General features: G+C 31.0%; 1 protein-coding gene across 1 annotated transcript in view; it reads left to right on the plus strand.

The window, feature by feature from the left end:
- The first annotated feature begins 3248 nt into the window (after window positions 1–3248).
- The window catches only part of LOC107453272 (protein Skeletor, isoforms B/C), a 77124-nt gene continuing 55336 nt past the window's right edge, over window positions 3249–25036 (plus strand). The window contains exons 1-2 of the mRNA XM_043050114.3: window positions 3249–5671; window positions 23440–23592. Coding sequence (XP_042906048.2) covers window positions 5587–5671; window positions 23440–23592 — 238 coding nt within the window. The 5' untranslated portion in view covers window positions 3249–5586. The remainder of the gene's footprint in view (window positions 5672–23439; window positions 23593–25036) is intronic.

A 25036-nucleotide genomic window follows, 5' to 3' on the forward strand; every position in this document is an offset into this window, starting at 1 on the left:
AATCATATATTTATTCTGCATTCTTTCCCCTTAGTGTGGACTGGTCGTAAAGACACGGTTCCCGGTAGAACACCAAAGGCAAGCATCATTGGTTACCGTCAGTAAGCGGGTGGGTGACCACTTTGATCAGCCTGCTCAGGGACCGAGGGTGTGCGGTATCGGTCCTCGTTAAACTGTTCTACTGTAAAGTGCACGATTTCGCGCGAAAGTTGTCCGGCAACCAGAGTAGGGGAGCCACCCTCTCTGAGTGATCAAAATTGCGGGTATGTCTTCAGATCATCTTTAGAGATGTTCCAGACCGTCCCTAATCGCCCATTGTGCAGTTCTAGTGAATAAAATACCTACCTACCCCTTATTTACAATCTGTTCTTTTTATTTTAGTTGTTTTTTTTACTTATCTTTTGTAAAATTAAGAAGAAGAAAAAGAATTTTAGTAAGACAATATTTTCCATGCGTTATATATAGCTTTCATTTTTACAATTCCTTTTTTAACTATGTTTTACAAGAACTCATTATACGGAACGATTATTATTACCATGAGTAATGTAAATATTCCGTATCATAAATGTAAAGTAAAGCATGAACTTCACACAAAAGTGGAATAGTGGCTTACCCAATTATACGCACAATGTAAGATTTGAATTAAAAAATGTTTTTTATTTTAAATTTGGAAGTTTTTGAGTGAAAATAAGTATCAATGCTTCAATATTACCTCAATGTATTTGACTGCATTCTTTCATCGAGATTTCGATGCTTTTTTATTTTTCTGAAACAAAGTAATTACTGTTATTTTATTTTCTATCACGTTCACAACATTGAGGGGAAATTTAGGTAGAGATAGCTAGTCTATATCAGGCTTTGAAAACTTCTTCAAAGATGAACTGGTAATAGGGTTACATTTTTGCCGAAAAATTCCCAACTCCGGTCGCATCGCACAGCAAATTACTTTTAGAATTCCTGAAAATGTTCTTTACTTTCGTTATCTTTAATGTTTCCCAAAGTTCATTAACGATTGTAAAAGATAAGTTTTAGAATTTAGAACTACTTTCAATTCTTCACATCTCATTGCTTAATCATTAAAAATGATTAATATTAGTTAAATATAATTATAGTTATACCAAATATGATTTATATTCGTTTAATATTAGTTGATTGCGTTTTAGATTTAAAGTGCTGCTCACCTTGTAGAAAAATGTAACTATTTCCCCCCAATTAAGTCCCATATAGTTATTTTTGCATTTAAGTATGGGTTTCATACATAATTGTCATATTGTAAAAAAAGTGAATCAGTAACCTTGAATCAGTGAATTGATTTTTTTTTTCTATACTCCCAGGACAAATTATAAGACGCTCTATAATATTCTATGTAAAATCTTAATTATCAGATGATACTATACAGCTTTATTGTTTTTACTCGACTGAAACCGGTTTACACTTATTTACGTTACTGAAACCGGTTTACACTTATTTACGTTACTGTATCAATTGGATAAATTAGACGATATATAATATAAATTCGATGATTGGATAAGTTAGACGATGTGTTATCTAAATATAGAATATTTATTATATTGAGTATTATAATAATCAGACCAAATTATTAAACGTACTGTAGTGTTTTTATAATGTTTTGCACGAGTTTATATGCAATACTTTTATATTTACACACACATGTAATGGGTTTTTATTCAGGAGATTTTTTATATACTTCCTATTAGTATTTATGTTTAACGTATTGCATTGCAATGTTAACCAATTCATACAAGAACGTATAAAAACAATAAAGCTGTATAGTGTCACCTGATATTTAAGATTTTACATGGAATCTTTTTTTTACATCTAATATTTTGACCTGAGACTGTAAATCTTCTTTTTCAGCAAATTTCATACTTGTTTAATTATGATGAAGACTAATGACTTCAAAAGTTGTGCGAAACTTCAATTTTAAGGTCAGTGCAAAGAAATCACCCCATCTGTTTATTTGTTATGTACTACTTATTATAACGGTATTATTAGTATTCACGGAATTAATAACGTTTGTCGTTCACTGCAGGTACTAGTAGATTTTAACGGTTTAAAAAAAATAGCCGTTTTTGATTGAACTTCGATATAAAGTACCACTGGAAGTATTTATGTCCTAATTGGCGTGAACGTAGTAGAATATCAAATAACTCTCCATGAGCCGCAATGGCTCAGGAGATAGAGTGTTCACTTCCCAATGAGGTGACCCGGGCTCGATCCCAGGGATGGCTGGTCGATACGAATTTGAATCCGGCTTGTACCGACCGCAGTGCTGACGTAAAATACCCTCAGTGGTAGACGGATCATGGGTTAGAGACCCTTGCCGTCAGACTAACCGCGGGAGGTTTTCGTGGTCATCCTCTTCGTGTAATGCAAATGCGGATTAGTTTTATCAAAAAGGCCCTCCTCGAAGCAAATTTCGCCCAATATTTGATCCAGGAGTTTCCTTGTCCTCTGGGTTAGGTTCAAAGCTACACGGCTACGGAGTTGAACATTAGCAGTCGTTAACCTAAAAAATTCGCTGTTCAACAACGTAAAAGGTCGGCTGTTCAACAACGGTTATAAAATAACTCGTGATTCACTGGTTTCATAAAAAGTATTGCACCTTGCAAATTCATGTAATTTTTTCCCAAAATTTCAGAGGTTTAGTAAATTTGATCCCTAAAATTTCCAGAGTTTTTCTATCGCAAGCATGAAAGAAATACGCGCCTAATAGTTTTCCATAAAAAACATGTCCTGGAAATTTAAAAAAAAATCAAATATGTCTAGCATATAATCTTTTAAAAGAATTGGCTTTTAAACATTAAATTAATTTCTTGAGACCCGAGCTTTAAATAATGGAATAAAAGGCAATTTTTAATCATAAGTTTAAAACAGAGTAAACTTTTAAGTACGATAAACTAATTTTTTTTAAAGTAAAATTAAAATAATAAACCAAATAAACGTTTTTTGATATTTTTAATTGTTACTTAAAAACTATACATTTTAGATTTTAGCATTGTGTTGCAAGGTATAAGTTATTTTTTTAGTGTATTTCTTCATATTTTAGTAATGAAAAAAAAATGACTGAAATTATAAGATATTTATGTACTATAATTAATTTTCTTATAATTTTTCATTATAAAAAAAGAAATTGCAGTGAACAAGGTTAAATTCAAATGTATTTTTATACAAACTGTCGTCTTGTAAATATCTGCACACAGATAAAATAATCTTTAAATGTTATTTTTAAGTGATAAAACAGTACCAAATATTGGGCACTGGGTTCATCAGAGGTTAAATTAATTAAGTCTACTAAGTTCTATGAGTTTTGAAAATTCAACAGCTAAATAAAAGACTCTTTAACTTGAATTAACTCTACTACTTCACCTTTTACAACGAGAAAACTTCAGTTAAGGAAAAGCGGCACTTTAGAAAATGCAATCTAATATTTTGAAATAAAGACATACATCAGAACTTTTGTTTAAAGAGTTGCTGAAAAAAGGTGGATGCTTAGAAGTTTTACTTTTCTTGGTGCTATGATGGTTTCAAACTGGGAACACTGCCTCCGGAAGGTGCAACAAACATGTGAATACTTGTGTGTAGTAATTAATTTTTCATAGTTAATGCGCTACTTTTTGGAGAAAAAATGTATGGTAGTGCGACAGATACCCCTCTCCCCCATATTTTGAAGGTGAGAAATCCAAGTCTGTCGAAAAAGAAGTATGCTTATTCAGACTAAGTACGTTTTTGTGCCTGTCTCTGTAAGTTAATAGATAGCGCTAATTAATTAGCATAGTTGGTATATCCCCTCTTTTTTTTTTAATAACCGTCATTGTACGGCCGACGGCCAATTTTGGGTTTACGACTACTATTGTTCAACTCCGTAGCTTTGTAATTTTGAACCTAATCCTGAAGACAAGGAAACTCCTGAATCAGTACCCCCAGAGGTATGACTTTTTATGGGAACATGGAGGACTTTGTGACTCTACAGATTTAACGTGTATCAGTCACCATTTACTACACGGGTTGTCTTCGGCCAGCGGGGATCGAAACCACGACCTCTTGGACATGGACCCAGTGCTATCCCGGCCCCATATCTTTTTGAAAATTTTTTGATCGGCTATTAGTTCATGAAAATCCGATGCTTAGATCGAAAAATATTTAAAATGATTTAATTTTTTATTTATTTTGCTCATGAATAAGAGATAACTGAGAATTTAGTTTAAAAAAAATAATAATACTGATATCAGTTTCATAAATTATGAAATTTTGACAAAATAAGATTGGATAAACCAAAGAATTTTTTCCTGAATGCATGTGACTTTTTCGAAAGATACAAATAGCGTAAATGATTCAATTAAATTTACATTTTATAACTCAATTTTTCCTTTATATCATGTTTACATGTTTTGGTACTTTACATGCGTTCGTACTTTCAATCTATGAGTTTCAAATCAAATAAATTGCTCAATTTATTAGCCAGCCCGCGGCAGCGTGCAACAATGTGGCACAGCAATAGCATGCAAAGATTGATTTTATTTTTCCCTGTTAAAAAAAAAAAGAACTATAATAATGATAAATTGACGACATCAGATACATCAAAGCCTAGACTAAAATGCACTAGAATACCGTGAGCGAGCAAATAAGTTCGAATTGGAAACAATGAGGCAGTCCGAAGATTTTCTGGGTCAGATTTTAAAATTATACTTTTGATGTTAATACATTTCCCAGAAATATAGCTATTTAAACAAGATAATTTTAAGTTAAAAACTATTTAAATATCATTAATTTATGAACAAAAACTATAGACTAATAGTTATTATGTAATGATAAAAAAAAGATATTATCCTGAATAACTTTTGTTCTAATGATCGTATTTTCATGACCAACAGCGCAAACGATATTTTAAGTTGCGATGCTAATTAGTTGTAATAATTGGCGCAAACGATCTTAAATATCGTTTGCTCAACTTAAGATAACGCAACTTAAAATATCGTTTGCGCTAACTAATATGCTAATTAGTTAACGCAAAAGATATTTTAAATTGCGAAATCAGACACAAAAATGTTTTCTCTGAACGAATATATCTTAGGACAGATTTGGATTTCTGACCCTCAAAGTACGGGGGAAGCACAACCTAGAAAACTGGCCCCTATAGTTTAATTAGAAGTTGCAAAGTTCTCCGAAAAGGTTCCGAGGGTAGACGAGCGAGGTCGAGCATGGATCGAAACCTCTAGCTGTTTATTAGTAGATTATTATATCTTCATTAAAAAAATAAAAACAACGTTTCTTTGAAAAATTTTGGTATGGTGCCCTGCGAAAATTTTTCCCGCTAAATACCTCTCTTGAACCAAATTATTGATGTGGCCGAATCCAATCGAATTTTGTTACCAAAAAAAAGATACTTTGATAGCTTCTCACTGTCCTTCCCCCTGAAGCGATATTCACAGCTCGATTATTATTTCTCGCGCTTTCTGAGAAGTGATTATAGTGAAGAGATCGAAAGGTAAAAAGAAGTTCTCCTTTTTTCTTTTCTGGGTCATCATACCTGATGCTTCCAGGTCAGCGACTCTCTTTTTCTATATGGGTTTCTGTGCTGACCATCTTTCTCTACACAATCCTTTGGCCATGCTCGCTGAGTGGTTGCAACTGATCACCGCTGCCGCCGGTAAGTTATTATCCATTCTCTACGTTCTCTTTTTGTAACTTATAAGTCTTCCCCCTGAAACAGACTTATGTGATATTTGAATTATTTTGCTTCTTATTAATCCGCATGTATAGTTTGTATGCTAATATGAAACCATGGTACATAGCGTTTTTAAAAAGTGCTTAAAGGTGCTTATTTTCGTTTTTCAAAAGCACTTAAAGGTGCTTTTTTTCATTGGGTGTTTTTAAAAAGAAGTCTAATTTTCCCTTTTTTAGAAATGAGATTTTTTTTCTTTACCATGTCGATTTCCACTGCGTATTATGCAAAAGTGTGCTTTTCACATTGTTCTATTCAACATTTTCATAATTCATTCAACCACATTCCATTTCGGCGTACCGTCAGTCCATAGCGTATGAAAGCCTGATGCAATCATTTCACATGTTTGATGAACTACTTTGCCGGTCCGCATGTGCGTCTACTGAGCTGGGTTTGGTGAAATTATTGCACTCTCATGTGCAACTCTGCTGCATTTTGCAAGATACGTATTCTCAGTTTGAGGCTTCAATTTCCAGTCTCTGATATCGAACCGAAAAATCTCTTGATCATTTTATAATGGCTAATTTATTCAAGAAAGGAGTTCATAGTTATTTTCTCACGATCGTGTAAAGTCTTTGAAAATTATTTTGCATTTTGTTAATGTATATTGTACTTAAAAATATCTTTTGAGTGCTTAAAAGGTGCTTTTTTTGTTGAAAGATTTGGCTACGCACCCTGGATACGATAGCCGCTGGTGTACCGATAGGATCACGGTGTGTTAAGGCTTAAAGCGTGATAGTTTTAGTATGTTTTTGAATAAAAGTAATTACAATAATTGAAAAACGGTCTAATTGTGGTGCATTGAGGGTTTAAAACGCTATAATTTTAATATGTTATATGTATTTATTCTTATTTTTAACGGCGAAACACACACTGAAATACAGAAACGAATTGTAATTACAATTAACAGTTTTAAATGTATTTTAAGTGCAATGAATGAAAAACAATCTGATATCGGTGCATTTAGGGTTAAAATGAAGTAGCTTTAATGTGTGTTTTAGACTAATTATAATCACAATTAAAGGTCTGAGAGCGGCTCATTGAAGGCTGAAAAGTGATAGTTTTAATATGTTTTAAAATATTTGTAATAACAAGTATTAAAAAAGAAAATTTTTCAAAACTGTATTATAAATTTCCGTTTGATTAAAATAAGAAAACCTTAAACGAATAGTCAATGCATGACTTTTTTTTAAAGCAATAATTAATAAATAAATACTTGTAAACATTTTTAAAGATTAAAGAGATTTAAAAAATTTTGCGTTTAAAACCTGTGAGTTCTGCAGTCAGTCAGATCTTAGTATGTGTTTTACCTACTAACTATACTATAGTCGCAACTAACTATAGTCGTTATGTTACCTACTGATTATGAATTAATAACATCGTCTAAGAGCAACGGAATGAAGCCTACACGCATACGTCCAAAACTGACTAAAAGCATCTAGAACCGATTCAAGAAACTTTCGAGAGCCGCATTTCATACTTTACTTAATTTTATAAACTTTAACTGACTCTTGTCTAGGTATTTCATATGAAGTACCTAGTTATTCTGAAAAATAGAGGATCATATAGTTTCCACGGTAACAACGAGTGATTACTATAATTTTTTCACGAGTCATCTAACGTTAGTGTTAACCCTACGCAGCCATGTAGGTAAAAGTAACAGACTTATTGAATTTTAATGTTTCGTATTTAAAAATGGATAAAAGTAAAGAGGATACTATGCAAACAAGGCCACCCATTAACATAATACGGTCGAAATATTTGAAGAATCAGAACTACTATTACTCCGAAGCATGATATATTTTTTTTTCTAAAAAGAAAATTTTTGAAAATTAATTTTTTTCCTTTCAGATTTCCTAGCACCATTTTTACTTTTGTTACCAATTTTACTACTTAAAATACTGTTCGTATTAATAAATTAGCACGCTGGTTTCTAACCCATGGTACTGGGCCATGAACTATGTCAATGAAGCATTTTTAAATTTTTGAAAAATAAATATTGGAACAAATTGAGTATTGAGAGTGACTTGAGGATAAACTTCTGCAACACTTAGTGGACCCTGGCTTGTTTCACAATTCTTTTCCATGCAGCCATATATCTTCATTATTTCCAAGTCGTCCATAACGTCTTCCTTCCAACTTTTCCTTGAGCGGCTTCTGGGCCAGTTGATTATTTTTTTCAAGCCTTAAATATTGTCTCTCCTCTCTACCTGTCTAAGCCATGAGGGGCACTGGGATTTGATACATCGAACAATATTTTTTCTTTTATGATTTTCTCGATTTTTAGGTTTGACCTAATTATCCATTCTCCTCTATCATATAGGTCCTATATCTACCTATTAGATATAAGTCATATATCTAATAGGTCCCATTATTCTCCTCAGGACCTTTCGTTCAAACACCTTCAAGCCGTTTTCATCTTTTTTGGCCTTTGTGTAGGTTTCACTTTCATATGTCACACTAACATTTGGACTCGCAAGTAATTGACAAGCAGTGTTAAATATAAAATTAAGAATTTTTTTTAAAACTTATTTTATCTTAATTTTTTTTAACTTTTTATTACAGTTCTACTAGCTAAGTGATAGGACATCAGTATTAAGTAAATTTGTTTCTTTAATTTAGTGTTTTCACTACAGCGCGAGAATCTCGCATATTTTTTTCTTTTCTCGCATTAAAAAATTATTACTGCGAGAAATTCGCGCATTCTATAAATCAATTTCAAAATTCGCGAATTTCTCGCATTTTGGAAGAAGCTTCGAATTACGCTATTTAGAATAAAATCCGTTTCACTTTTCTTCCTGGATCTCTCATTATTTTCAACATTTGCTCCGTTATCTAGCTTCCCTATTTACCAGTATTGTTCAGAACCTTTTCGAACAACAGAACACAACCGAACCACGGAACCCCTTTCAGAACACATTTCTCTGCAACCACGTTTTTACCGTAGGTAAGGTTTTTTCATGTAAGACGTTCAAATTTTTTATGCACTAATGTAAGATGGACAAATACCTAGTAAAGGCAAAATCTTCTATGATGATGCTGCAAGAATATTCAATGCTTTAAAAAATAGAAGACGTTAAAAATGTATTATAATAAAGGAAATGATTTTTTTTCCAAGTCTATTTGTGTTTTTTAAGTTTTTGGAAATCTCACTTAACTTCCTGAAATCTCACCCTGTTTTTGAGAAAGGGTGAGAAATTCTCACCCATTTTTTTTCTATGATGAAAACACTGTAACTTTAAAGTTATTGCCTTATATAAAGTTATTCCCTAAAGTTATTTCTTTATATAAAACAAAAATTATCTTAATTCTTCTTGTACAGTAATTTTCACTAGTTACTATATATTTGCGTATATATGCCATAGGAATACAGTAGGTGTCTGTTTCACGTGTATTTGTAATATTATTTTTTTTGTTTTTGTTTTTAGTAATTAGTAGGATTTGAAAGGTTTCTTTTTTTACAATATTGGTAGTCCACACAACTAAAAAGTTTAGTAAAAGCTGAATTAGCATATTTAAGGTCAATTTCTCGAATCATTAAGATTGCATGTTAGTGTACGAAAAATTCGATCATTAGATTAAAAGCTATTAAGGTTTTTCGCTTCCTTCACACTGTTCATTTGCAAATGTTAGCTAAGACAGTTTGTTGAAATGTGTGACTGGATTAGTTGCAAAAGTAGCCATCCGTGAATAGGTTTTCATTCGAAATAGGCTATGTTACTACTCGGATTCTGAACTGACGTTTTTATGATGTTTTCAAATGACAGAAAAGTCTGTTATTAATTCCGTTTTATAACAGTTGGTTGGTTGTAAATCGTTTGCACTAAGAATCGCACTGTTTATTCGGAGCACCTGTCACTCAATATAGAATTCGTTTCGAATACAAGAAAAGAAAGCCAGAGATAAAGGTGAATGTGCAATTTCCTTCATCGTTTATTTTTACTCAGTTACTGTTCTATAAGACTTCGAACAATTTTAACAAGCAAACTTTGACGGAGGCAAGTATATGGTTAGAAAAAAAATTATAAAATCTTTAAGAAAAAGACCGAAAGACTTGCAAAAAGATAGTGCGTCTACTTATTTATAGTATGTCCCACTATGAAGAAGAAAGCAATACGTGTAATTGCAAATGTAATGTCAAAAGTAAACACATTTCAGTAAAGAAAAACATTTTCTTTAAAATATTTGAAAATTTAACTAATAAAATGAAGAGTTTTTTTTCTGTTTATTTTTTTATAATATATTGTTAAATAGTTTTACTGCTCTTTATACTTGCGCATGAAAAAAAAAGAAAATCATGTGCTTGCCTCAAACTTCAATTTGAGACACACAGTTTTACGCAGGAATTCGCTATATGAATTTCTTTAATTTAGAATAAATAAATAAAAAACACAGTTTGTTTTTTGATAAAACAGGGTGAACAGTTATGCGGAATTAAGATTAAATCCGTATAACAACTTAAGAAATAGTTATGCGGATTTTCGCAGTTACTATTTTTTTCATCTAGTGTCTTTAGAAAAGGAATTTTAATATTCATTCTAACTTTAATTAATTTAATTCTAAAAATTAAAACTTAAGATTGTTTTTCCCTAATTTCGACCAAATTTGAAAAACAGTAATGAGTTAAAAAATGTAGAATAAAAGAGTGATTCATTGTTTAAATTAAGTCGAATACATTTAAACTTTTAATTAATTGGAAACCTTTTTCGTTTACGACTACCCTTATTTTTTAAGTTGTTATAAGCAAATTTTCAGAGTTTGAACTTTTATTAGATTTTATTAAATCAATATTTTTCCCCGCGATATAAAAAATTTACTTATACTTACTAAAAAAAAAAATTATTTTTTTAAATTTATTTTTCTCTAATTCGTATTAATATAGTCATGTGCTAATAAAAAAAAATTTTCAAAAACAGTATTGCGTCAACGAAAGTTAATCAAAATCTAGTTCATGTGTTTTTATACTTACGTATAAAAACACATGAACTAGTTTTTTTAAAATTTCATATTAATATTTAAAAAAAAGTTGTCGAAACTAGTCGGATACCTTAAAGAATTAACATGCAAATGCAGATAAAAAAATTATTCATTTGAAGAAAAGCACTCCACATATTTTATTCAATAATCCAATATCCACGTGATATTTTACTCAATAATCCAATATTCACATATTTACTCAATCCGCATGATTATCCAATATCCACATGATATTTTACTCAATAATCCAATATAAAAACATCTTCAGAAGCGGAACGTTTTAGAAAATATTTTTGGTTGCCTAGATCGCGTTAATAATTCAGAGTCGGTTCAGTTCGTGTAATTCAGGGACACTATTCATGAGTCTAATAGACCAAAAACACTGCTAGATTTGCAAGAATTTTTTTTTTCAGCATTAAGAATCGTTGATATTGTGAAACAACAAAACGAGATGGAATGAACTTGATTTTAGATTAGATGTTGTGTCATCAGGGCCCCGACTTAGCCTAATTGGGGCCCGGGGAGAAATATTCTTTGGTGGGCTCCCTCTGTTTCACTATTTCAGTAACGAAGTATTTAACTTTAGGGAGGTATTTAAATTTTTCACCTCGTTATACATATATAACAAGAAAATTGACTAGAATCTAAAATAGCTATTAAATCCCCCCCCCAAAAGGTGAGACGAAATATCTCCTGTCTATTTTATTGATATTCTGACAATTCTATGTCCATCATACCGAATGCAATTTTCTGATTGTTAACTTTGTCATCTAGCTGCGATAAATTCATATCCTTGTTGACACTAGGGTGGAATTCAGCTACATTTTCGCAACTACGATGTGTCACATAAGCCTATCAGATGCCTGTATTTTTATAAAGACATTGCATTTTGCGATATGTAAAAATACATGCTTTTGATTGGCCAAATATGTCCATCATAATTGCGTAAATTTAGCTGAATTCTGTACCAGAAAACCATAGATTTACGAAATATAGATTGTGTTCATACGATAGATTAATGAAGAAGCTAACATGAAACTGACGTATTTATTATACACTGTACTGATATTTTGTTTAAAAAAAAAGTTCATTAAAGAAGGAAACCTAAAATATACTTTCTATTCGATTTGGGGTCCCCCTCTGATGTGGGACCCGGGGCAACTGCCCTGTATTTCCCTGTCTTTGTCAAGCTCTGTGTGTCATGTTGCGAAATGGACGCACAACGAGCATTTGTAACAGAATAGAAAAAAAAAATATGAATGCATTTTTCATTAATTTCGTGCTTTACATATTGTCATATCTGTAATAGTTTTAAAAATATAAATATTTAAAATCCGGTTATTCATATGTGTTGATCCTACCAACGATGTTTTTTCCTCCTTTTTATATATTGTTTCTCCTCAATCCCAGCTGTTCCCTGACATATTTAAGTAACTTCTTCTGTAATCACCCTCTTAAAATAATCATAAAACAATTTTCAAGTACATTATAGTCATTAAATTTTATGCAGACTAATATTTTATTACTCAATAAAAAGTTTTATTATTATTGCATGCATTGCCAAAACGATGAAACGAACCAGAAAAGTCCGTAAAACTGATTATAAAACGGAATTAATGGGGTATAATTAATGATATTACGCTCGAGTTAGCAAATATCAATAGCCAGAAATCACACAAGGAGTTTTAGAAAAAAAAAGAATAAAAGCTAAAAAAAAAATAATAGTTTATTTATCAAAGTTAAACATTAGAAAATAACGCATGTCATAGCTCCGTGAGTTAAATTTATTAGATCGCCTTGCTTTTATGAATTCTCACACGATGAGCTATAAATATTTTTTTTATCTACTTGAGTAAGTTGACATACGAGATTTAATTTACTAATTTAACTAATTCCTTTAAAATTTAACCTAAAGCAATCCAAGTTAAACAAAATGTATGAGTAGTAAGAGCCATCTTTTAGCTCAATGAGGAGTTGGAAATTTAGTTCGTTTTAAAATTAAGTTAGAAAATATATAATAATAATAATGAATGAAGCTGTTGTTGTTTCGAATGCTACTTGCCAACACCAGCAAGCCTGTTTGATGAAATCAAGCGAATTTAAGGCAGAGGGTGCGTCCCTTGAGTTTCAGTGACGTTATCTATGGCCAAGAATTTGACTTTAGCCACACACACGTCACATCCCGTTTATAGGGTGGTCCCATTCATTCATCTACAGATTGTACTTTTGATTTGAATCAGAGAACGATCCATTTCCAATTCAGTACTCAATATGGAGGACTTTGTGACCCGACAGATTTTACCTTTCACCAGTCACCGTTTACTACACGGGGATTCTTCAGCAGGAGGGGATCGAATTTAGAACCTCAATCCCAGCTCCGATAAATGAAGTAAAAGCGTATTATGATCCTTAGATAAATGCCTCTTATAGATTTTAGCCCAAACATTTTTACCACCCAGATAAATATAGAAGCTTTTGATGTCCTGTTTTTTTTTTCTTCCCCAAGGCACGTTAGAAGTATCTTTTTGATCTAAATTTCTACAATAATTGTACTTATCTTTTTTAAGAAATAATTAAGTAAAAAAAATGTTTTTTTGCATCGAATACTTTCTACTAAGAACAGGAATCAGATGAAAGTAATTTCACTGATACAAAAAAAAAAAATTTGTTTATGTTTTATAAATGAACTATTTTTTTTTTCTTCTGTAGATTATTCAGAATACTCTTATTTTATTCTGTTAGCGTCATTTAAATGTATCTTTCTTTCCTCGTCTTACTTTTTTATGATTTTTTTTAAATTTATTTATTTGAAGTTATGAACTCTTATGAAAGGGGTAAGAGAAAAGAAAAGAAAAGAAAAAAAAACGTACAATTACACAGAGATGACAATCTTTTTACGTCGCGAAGATGTATGAGAATCGGGTCACCCATAGGAGAGCTTTCTTTTTTTTCTTCAAATTATTGGAAAGTTGTTCTCTTTTCTTTTTTTCTTTTTTATTTCCCCTCGAGTTTGACCAATGACCGTGATATGGGACAATACACGCGGATACAGTTTGAAACTTTAAAATCTAGCGAAATCTCCTATCAAATTAAAACATATTTTAAGATCTAGTTAGCATATTTGCTGTCAATATCAAGTCTTATCGTCTGCTTTAAAAATATCATCTGCATTAAAAATATCGTCTGCCGTCACTATCATAGATATTCATTGGTGTCATCACAGTACGAAAAGAATAAAAATTATGCGGTTCTGCATGACAGAGTTGAGTCGTCTTTGTGTCAGTGAGTTAAATTCGAATCCATACGTAATTTCAAAGTCATGAATTTTCCTCATAATTTTGTGACTTGAATGTATAATAAAATACACAGCGAAATATATTTTTAAATCAAAGAAGAAACGAGATAAGAATTATTCGAGAGAGAATGTGTTTGTTTCAAATTTTTGGCAGTTGATTAAATCTTGTTATTAATGCTAATAAGTCAATTCGCATTTCATAATTACAGTAATATTAATACTGAGAGAAAAGTGTTCGGTACTATTACTTCAGTATTCGTAATTATTTTATTAATATTGTTATTATTTTATTAATATTCGTTATTGTTTTATTTATATTCTTTATTATTTTGTTAATATTCTTTATTGTTTTATTGATATTCGTTATAATTATATTAGTATTCGCTGTTATTATAATAAGATAATTCGGTATTATTTTTCATTATTATAAAAATTTAGATCAATGACTAATTTATTGCGATTTTTTTGTTTTGTTTGCATAACTCAATTTTTTACAAACCTATAATATAAGTAAACCACATCAATTTACATGTACAAAAAGTAAAAGAATGAAATTCCGGTTTCAGATGCTTTTAGTTAGTTTTGAACTGCTCATAGCTGCTTCGCAATGACTAGTGTGTGCGTCTACACCAGGGGTGACGAACCTTCATGCACCAACGTGCCATTTTTTCTCAAATATATTTTAATGAGGTCATAGACGTGCCGACAAATAGTTTTGACTTCGTGATTATTGGGTAAATAATAATACTAAATTTTATCAACTCAAAACTCTTTATTTACTACGAAAAAATGTTATTCTCAACTTTTGCAATGTCTCAGTTATACGCGTAATTCAACTTAAAGTAACATCAGTGTGACTTCTGTTGTTGCAGATTACATGATAAATAACTTATATTAGGGTTATAAGATATTAGTTTAAGCAGAACTGTTATATTTTTTGCTAGTTATTTATTATTCGTTTGTTTTTTTGCGGTTATTAATTGCTTTTTTGGCTTTAATTGTTCTTTTTTTGCGAATTTTAATTGAATTGTTAATAGGCTTCATAGTAAACTATGTGATCGGTGGCGTGCCCAAAATATTGTGTCGCGTGCCATAAGTGGCACGCGTGCCACTGGTTCGCCATCCCTGGTCTACACGCTTCATTCCGTTGCTCTTAAATAGACTTAGTTATTAATATGAAAAATAATAAATTATATCATCTGCTTCTCCTTATTATTCATCAATTAATCATCCGCAATAAGGATAAAATGTACTTTTCGTGAGATTTGAGCTATTTATGATTTATAAAATATCTCATAAATTGTCTATTTTTCCCTTTAATAGTCTATCATTAGTTATTTCATGGAATAAAAAGTAAAATATAAAATTTTTCATCTGTTATATACTTTAACTCAGTGTCAGCGGATCAAATGGTACCGGGCTGCCCATTTCATTGAAACTGAATTTAAATTCCTAGGTTTATAACCCAAATTAAAAATATTTGTGTTCCATTAAAATTTTATTTATTTAAAAAAAAAGGGGCTCCGAAAGTAGTGACGTAAATTTTTTAATATTTTAAATAGTAAAAAAAAAAAGAAAACCACCGCAACTATTTTCTCTTTCAATTAGTTTTAATTAAAAAAAAAATCAATCATCATAACTGTAAATATAAGTATAACATGAAAGCGAGGCGCGAAATTTACATTGGAACTAATGAAGAACTTCGTCTTCTCTCTCGATCGTGACTCATTGATTTAACGTTCGGTAAGTAAAAATTTTAAATCAGTTTATATTTATTTTTTGGTGTAACTGTATTTGATTTTGAAGGCATGTTTAAATGCAATTAAATTAAAATTAATCAATCAAAATAATCTAAAATATACCCCCCCAGCGGGCCGCGGTAAAATTATCAAACGTTGACAGGCACGCGGTGATAAAAAGGTTGGGGAACACTGCTTTAACTGATTTGTCTAGTTTATTTTTATATATATATATATATATATATATATATATATATATATATATATATATAGAGAGAGAGAGAGAGAGAGAGAGAGAGAGAGTCAAACCCCGCAATAGTGAACCTTCAGGGGACCGAAATTATTTCGGTTCACTATATCCGCACTGCAATTTGACTGTATATATATATAGCTATAATTATAATTCATAGTTATATCTTTTTCACTTTTACTCTGAACGAGACTTAATTGTTGTGTTTCGTTTGCGTACACTGTGCATTTTGTGATTTTTTTTAGTTAATGGTTACGTTACTAGGTTTATCTTTCCATATTAAATTTCAAAGTTGAAAGGTCTGGAATCTTTCCGACACGATCCACTTTATCTTATCAAACTGATGCTTAAAAAAAATTGATTAAACTATTTTCGTTCCCTTCCTGCTGTATACGGACACAGAAAAAAAAAAAGATTATTCTTAGAAGTATCATAATTATTTATTTTTTTTAACAAAAAGCAAACAAACCCTAAATGGCTGAGTGATTCTTTAAATAAAATAAAAGGCATCATCGGAAACTGCAGTTATCGGCATAGAGGCGAAACCGTTTTTCTTGACTGAGTTTTGGTGAATCTCGCTCAAGAATTTGGCCTTCATCGGAGTGGAATGGCACACGATATGGACCTCAGAGTTTGAAATGTTTTTATTTATTTATTTTCGAAGACATTTACCTAAAACAATTGATTACGACGTTCATTTTGAAAGTAATTTGGAACACACATCATCAGTGTGATGTTTTATCGCAGTACAACTGGATCGCCCACTCTGAATACTTGATAGATTGGGAAAAAAAAATTTAATATCCACCTGAAAAGATATTGTTAACGAATATAGTTGAATTTATTATAATTTAAATTTTTTTGCCAATGAAATTTTTAATTTTTTTGCCATTTTGCCAATGGGTCTTGTTTTGGGTTTCATGGCGTACGCACTTTAATGTGAACGTCCTCGTACTTTTCAACTGCGTACAAGAGTAATAGTAAGCAGTGCGCATGCGTCGTCATTGCATGCGTTGCTATGGCGACCGCTGCTGTTTTTCTTTTCACTAGCAGACATTCTTAATGTATTTACATAATAATAATTTAAAGTATTTTTATATTCTTTTTTATTATTAACTTATAATTACTGACTTGACGGTGATTTTAATATAAATGTGAATACTGAGGAAGGAAAAGTATTTTGCGACGTCTTGAAACACGTACATAGGCAGGATTTGAAATGTTGTGGAGTTTATCGGAGTCAAACCTGAAAAAATTTGGTTAATTAAACTGGTTACCATTTGGACAATGGGTAACCAGTGATCGTAGTAAAGCGATCACAATTTTTTTTTTCTTTTCTGTTTTTAATCGTTACCAGCGCTCTACAAAAAATTCCGATTTTTTTTGTTTTTCAATTTTTTTATATATTTATTTTTAATTCAAATCGTTTTCTTAAATCTTTAAAATCAATAGCTTGCTTAAACAGGATGTCCTAAAGTAATTTTGATAAAAAAACTATTTTAATATAAAAATACTTCTTATTTTTTAAAAATTTTGAATTTTTTGTTGATTGATAACGAAAACGTCATAGTAGAGAGCAAAATTAACTTCCTTTAACGGACAAAATTAACAAGAGCTTATTTCAATTTACTCGGGAAGGGTGTAATCATTCCTGAACTGTTCAGGTTATTTTACCACTGATTTTAAATTTCAGGGTTATTAAATTTTTTTATCAAAGTCTTCACTTGAGTTAATTACATATTAGTATTTCTTTTAATTTATGACCTATAACATTTAAAAGCAATCTAATTAATTTAATTTTATTAAGATTACAATTATTTCATATTCATTTCGTAACAAATACATGTTGTGTTTGTTTGTAAACATGGATTTTATGTTTGTTTACAAATATAAATTTTATGTTTGTTTAAAAACGTAAATTTTATGTTACATTAATAGCTTAAGAACTCTAAATTTTATTCGTTGAAAACGTACATAAACCTACTTAAAGAGGCTGGAAAATTTTTCTTAATCTTAGAAATGGACATATGGTAAATATTGCGGGAAATATTTAAATTAATAATATTAGTTTTTTTTTAATCGTATAGAATTTTGAATTTTAGAAAAGTGGCCTCATATTTTCGAAATTTTCAAAAGTTACTACTATTAACCACTGGCCGGGAGCGAAATTTCATATTTTTGTCCTATGCGGCACATAGGTCTATTTAAAGAATAGCATATCACGTAAATTGTTTCCGTGGCTCTAACTGGTACTATTCTATGTAAAATTAAAATTATTAGGTGATACTATACAGCCAGAGCCGGATTATACCTTTCGTAGGCCCTAGGCATAGCCGTTTTTGGGCCCTCCTTCCCCCACTCCTCCCCTCTTTTCAAAATGTATGCTAAAATTTTCTTGCATATTTTTTTTTACATTTTTATTAATATGGATTTTAATTTACAAATTTGTTTATCGAACTTTATCTGCAATACCGACATACTGCCGATATTGCAGTAGATATCGATAATGCCATTATGATTAGTTCGATCGATAACTATGTTAAAGATAAACTAGTGAATACTTTTCCTAACGTTCACATTGCATTAAGAATATATTTGTCGATTCTTGGATCAAATGCAGAAGGAGAAAGATCTTTCTCCAGATTAAAATTGATAAAAAATTATTTGCGTTCAACAATGATCGTTTAGCATCGCTCGCACTTATGTCTATTGAATGCGACATTTTGCGTAGTCTTGGAATTCGACAGCTAATGCAAGATTTCGTTGAATCCAAAAATCGCGAAAAAGTAATATATTAGATCATAAGATTCTGCAAAATAATTTATGACCGAAAAATATTATATTCTTATATGTATCTTTATAATTTTGTGCAAAATACATTTGTTGTTTTTAAAGCTAAATTATTTTTGTCAACAAATTTTTTTCTCCCAAGTTTTTCGTAGGCCCCTGAATGTCGTAGGCCCTAGGCACGTGCCTAGTGTGCCTATAGGTTAATCCTGCCCTGTATTCAGCTGTATTGTTTTTACTTGGATGAAACCGGTTTGCATTTGACTAAGGAAATTAAAATGTTTTTCATTTTTTGATATCGAAAGAATCAAATGATGATTAATAAACATATTAAATGAAACAAAATAGTTGATATTTTTATTGTATTAACTTGTCAGCAGGGGTGATAGTGAGCCCAAGTCAAAATTCCGGAAAATTTCTTGAGTTAAAAAGAAAAAAAGAAACAAAAAACTGTTTACATTGAAAAATTAGAAAAAAAATTAAACCAGGATTTTTTTCTTCTTTCTCAATATTTCTTAGTTTACTTAAAATACATTTAACATTTTACACATACCTATACCATTTACACATACCTATGATGCCCTGGAGAAGTAATTAAAATTTACAAATATGTTTTTCTTTTTTGAGTTTATGATTATAACAACTATTTACTGATAAAAAAAGAATATTAATCATGAATATAAGCTTATAAAGTATCTCTCTGGCTCTCCCTTACAAACAAATAAAATAAACTGTTTTTAAGTTCCACCTTTGAAAATTTGATTTCCGGAAACTTCTGTGATCAATGATTTTTTGAAACGTCTGGACCTTCGATATCCGGAAACTTTCGGATCACTGTTAGCGAAAAATCCGGAGATCCGTATTTTTTCCGGAGCACAATCAGCCCTGCTTGTAAGTTATCAATCATTTACAAAACTCTTTAAAAAAAAACACTTGAACTTCAACTATACGGAATCCGTTAATGTGTACATTGCTTAGAAAAAAAATTCATATTTCGCACTTCGGCAGATCATCCTACGTTAATTTGAAGATTAGGTATAGGATGTGCTCATAAATGACAGACATTAATTTTAGCGGACATTGGACGACCCTAGCAGATCGCCCAGTTCTGTATCTGCACGGCCATACACCCAATTTCTTTTAAGCAGTTTGTCATAAAAATCCTAATATAGAAATCACCATGCTCGTAATTATAAAACTTTGCATGCTCATTAAAGAATCGTATGACATTTAAGATCTTGTTCTAAAATCAGTGTCAGCGGTCGAAATCACACACTCCAAACATTCTTTTAATGTCAAATGCCCAAAAGAAATGGAAAGAGAGACGGAATTTTAATCACTTAACGTTGAAGTCCGATGCGAGTTTGGGAATTGGGACATATTTACCCTTTTACTGACCCCGATTTCCTTCGCAATGGGTCATGTTTTGAGTTGGGAATCTTTTTTGGCGGTCACAGACAGAATATTTTCACGAAAGAGGACACACACTTGCCGGTGAATTTTTGATGCCTTCCTTGCCCTTGAAAAAAATACCGCCTAAGAGAGACTCGCTCTCAATTCTTCTTCTTGTCTTGAAAAGAAAAGGCCGAAAGCCATCGTTCTCTTTTAAAATTTAATGTTAACTAAGAAAAGGCACACACACACGATTCTTTTTTTAACGATGGAATTCCAGTTAGCTGTGATAGGTGATATAGATAAAACAGATTTATTGAAAAAGAAGTACGTTTCCAGTGTTTATAAGTAACCTATTGTTGGAAAAAAAATGGATGCATGCGGCAATTTCAATTTTAATTTACAATGTTATTATTTTTTTTCCCTGTACATGTCTTTTTGTTTTACGTGCTTAAAATGAGTTCTAAAAATAAAAGATGATTGGTAGAATTGAAATAATGAAACTTTCATAAATGAAAAAAAATTATTTAGCATTTCCTCGTATAAATAGAATACAACTTATTATAATTCTGTACTAGTCAGCCATTTTTTTTTTTTGTGTGTGAAATGTATCCTTTATAAGAGAACGCTCTATGAACATAATTTTCTCTGAACACAACTGAATATTCTTGTGTTAATGACTTCCAAACATTTAGCGTACTTAAAATTGAATTCAACATTAGAGTTTCTATTTCTTTTTTTTTTTAATGAAACTATGCATGCATAAATAAAACAAATTGATAAAAACTGATTCCTAAAACTTGACCATTTATCGATGCAACTATTGTTTGATGAAAAAAAGGATAGCTCTGAATTTTTGCGTTGAGTAAAAAAACAAAAAAAAGAGAGAAAGAAAGAGAAAAAAAGTGAAAAAGAAAAAAAATCGAAGGCAAAACAGCGTTGGAAGTGCAAAAAACGATATCAAACTGAAATTAAATTTGTAAAAATATATCTCTGTGCTTTTCTGGTACTGAAATTTCATTTTTTTATTTACTCTTTAATAATTGAACTTATTAGTAAATGTAATTTTTTAATCAATTATTTATTTAAATTTATGAACGTTCTGGTGTTTACGATATTTAAATAATAAATAAACCACTTTTTTTATCCCATTTTTGAAGACTTTCAGCTAATATGATAAGGGGGAGAATTTTTACGTTTCAGAGATAATATTTAGTTATATACAACAGCTAATGTATTTGTTAATATATAAAAGAGAAGTGCGTTACATTAGCCAATATGAAAGCCATTTTTTCTCGTTTTTTAAATTTATAAATTGCTCTATCCTTCATACATCCCTGAATAAGTTTCCAACGGTTCTTTCCTTAGCAATTAACAACCTGTCGGTTTTTAGAGACGCATAGGACGAGGAATAGCTGATTACCATTACATTCTTGTAGTAAAAGCAAGTGCAAAGATTTTTTTCTGATCATTAACAGGGCCTAGTTTACAAAAAGAGAGGCCTAAGATCGAAGTCTCTTCTCCAAATTTCAATAGGACCTTAGAATAGAGCTCTAAATTAGCGGTCGCCAATGGATGAAAAATGGCTACCGGGATATCAAACTATAATCACCAATGGCGATCATGTTACAGACCTAATGTAAAAAAATAGAATACGCGTGATGCGAGCTGATTACATCATAAATCAAAGACCTATTTCGGTTGTTTTGCTGGAAATTTTTTTCTCCGAATTTCCATATGTTTTTTAGTATCTTGATTTTTTTTATTGCGATAATATGAATGGTGAATCTCGCCTTAGTGTAATGACTTCTTGATGCTCGAGTCGCAGATATGTCATCATTTTTTTCCCAGAGTTGTTACTACACATTTCTGATATTAGAGTACATACTCTATCAGCTAAATCTCAAACTTTCACCAATGGTACATTAGTGTAACTGCAGCGCAACGTTAACTATCAAATTTTGTTATTTATTTCCATTTATTGGTTAAAAAATACCAAAGTCATAATTTTTGATGGTTTTCCATTAATGGACCAACATAATCTTAATGGTAATCATCAATAATTCCATCATAAACCATTATATTTTTGATGGTAGCCAACATAAGTAACCATCACCCCAATCTAAGAATTCGGACTGATTTTTGATGGGCAAACATTAAAAAAAAATTTGATAGTATATTCCTGCTAAACCATCAATAATTAGTACTAAACCGTCATGGAAATGGATTATTGTACCGTAGTGGACGGTCACAAATTTCCATCATAGTTTCTTAGAAAACAAATGTTGAAAAGATTAAGAACAACCATCTCCCCAATCTAAGAATTCGGACTGATTTTTGATGGGCAAACATTAAAAAAAAATTTGATAGTATATTCCTGCTAAACCATCAATAATTAGTACTAAACCGTCATGGAAATGGATTATTGTACCGTAGTGGACGGTCACAAATTTCCATCATAGTTTCTTAGAAAACAAATGTTGAAAAGATTAAGAACAACCATCTCCCCAATCTAAGAATTCGGACTGATTTTTGATGGACAAACATTAAAAAAAAATTTTATAGTATATTCCTGCTAAACCATCAATAATTAGTACTAAACCGTCATGGAAATGGATTATTGTACCGTAGTGGACGGTCACAAATTTCCATCATAGTTTCTTTGAAAACAAATGTTGAAAAGATTAAGAACAACCATCTCCCCAATCTAAGAATTCGGACTGATTTTTGATGGGCAAACATAAGAAACAAGCAAATCGTTTTGATGGCTTATTTCTGAGAACCAACAAGAATTCGTATTAAACTATCAAAGAAATGCATAGTTTGAACCATCGTATATTGTTGGTCCATGAGAATCAAACTTCTCTTAATGGTTAACCATCCTAGTACTAAAGTAGCATTTTCCATCATGGAATGATGGATGTTTTTTTGCATATCAAAAACTATGAACGATGATGGTGACCATCAAATGATGTTTAACGGACCTCACTTCATGAATCTCACTAAAACCAACATAAACCATCAAAATGTTTTGATGGGTAGTTATTTGTAAAGAAATTTTATAATAATTATTTAGTGTGAGAAGAAAAACCAAAGAGCTTGTGTGTATGTGTTTTTAATGTGTGTTTCTTTTTTGTGTGTGTCTATAGTGTTTCTGGTGAAGAAATTTTATAATAATTATTTAGTGTGAGAAGAAAAACCAAAGAGCTTGTGTGTATGTGTTTCTAATGTGTGTTTCTTTTTGTGTCTATAGTGTTTCTGGTGTGTTCGCATGCAGCGACTCCTTACTATGGTACCGAAATAGGACCCTTCAAACACTATGCCCATGATGTTCAGGGAACAGTATACGCTGTCGACGATCGCACTATATTCATAAAGGACTTTTCTTACGATGGACAAGGACCAGGTACATCTCCTAATTCAACATTAGGACTATAAATTTTGGCTTATCACTTTATATTATTACTTAAAATATAAAAGTTTATAATTTTCAATAAATGCAGATTTTATTTATACAATTCAATGATTTTTATAGACGCATTTTTAAAAGTATATTTTACATGTTCTATAAGTGTTTAATTTTAAACACATGGATGTTTAACTCGTATGTTTGTCACGTTAATATTGTAACACAAAATGGTTACTAATCTATCCTACCAGAGTCTCCTATAATAAGTACTTTGAAAGTGAATATAATTATAAATTAAAGAATTTCACTTTTAAGACAGTTGAAAGAAAGTGTATCTTTGTTTTTTTGTACCTCTGTTTCCACTAGCAGGCTTAAGCCAGCTTAAGAGGCGACCTTGCTGAAAGTAGTGGCAACGCTTGCGAAGAACATTCTTACGTTTTTAAGCTTGTTATTTTTCCAAGTTGGCTGCCGCAGAGAAGGTAGCAATGAATGGAAAACGAATAAATCTGAAGAGACAGTTTTTATAAAACAACATTTATTTAAAACATAAACACCACAAAAAAACCCCACACGAAATGCAAAAATTAACTGCAATTCCCGTAACGGGTTAGTATACAGCTTAAAATAAATAAAAAAAATTCTTGATCTCGTTGTAAAAAGAAATAAAAAAATTTATGAGCAAATGGAACATGATTTTAAAATTACGCTGTCTATCTTTTTCCATTTTAATGAAAAGAGTCGATTGTTAAATAAAAAACGAACAAATTTGATATTTTTGCGTTCAAACAAAAATCTCAAACAGAGCTTGCGTTCAAACAAAGCTCGTCATCTTTAACCGAATTTTAATATATCAGCGCACCCAAAAGAGCTATAGTTCAGCTAGCTCAAATATATATAAATGGAAACGGATTTAAACTTGCTCGGCTTAAAGTTAAGCTTTCTTTGCCGTATGCTGACTTAAACCTGCTAGTGGAAACAGGGTATCGTGATCCTGTAATAAGATTTGCTTATCCAATAATAATGCTTCAATAAGAAATCAGATGGGGGGGGGGGTTAAACAAAATAAAATGCTATAGAGATGATTTATTCTTTATTTATTTTGAAAAAAAAAATACGTAAATTTGTCATTGAGATTTTTAAGTTGTTTTTTTTTTAAATTTGTTTTTTTTTACATTTTTTTCACTTGTTTTATTTTTAAATTTATGAATCAAAACCTTAACAAAAAAAAAAAAAAAAAAAAAAACTTCTACTGATAAGACACAGACAGGTCTGTGTCTTATCAGTAGAAGAAAACGTATAGATTGTAATGAACAAAGTAGGCTTTCAAATGAAACAACCCCGGGAGTGACCCTCGGTTGCACAGGTGTAAAACTTACAACTGAAGAATGTTCCGCAATATAAATGGCCCATGTTACATGCCCTATAGGTAAGGAGAATAATA

The sequence above is a fragment of the Parasteatoda tepidariorum genome, chromosome 2 (assembly GCF_982258835.1).
Source record: "Parasteatoda tepidariorum strain Cologne lab strain chromosome 2, Ptep-v5.0, whole genome shotgun sequence".
In the NCBI taxonomy this organism is placed as follows: domain Eukaryota; kingdom Metazoa; phylum Arthropoda; class Arachnida; order Araneae; family Theridiidae; genus Parasteatoda; species Parasteatoda tepidariorum.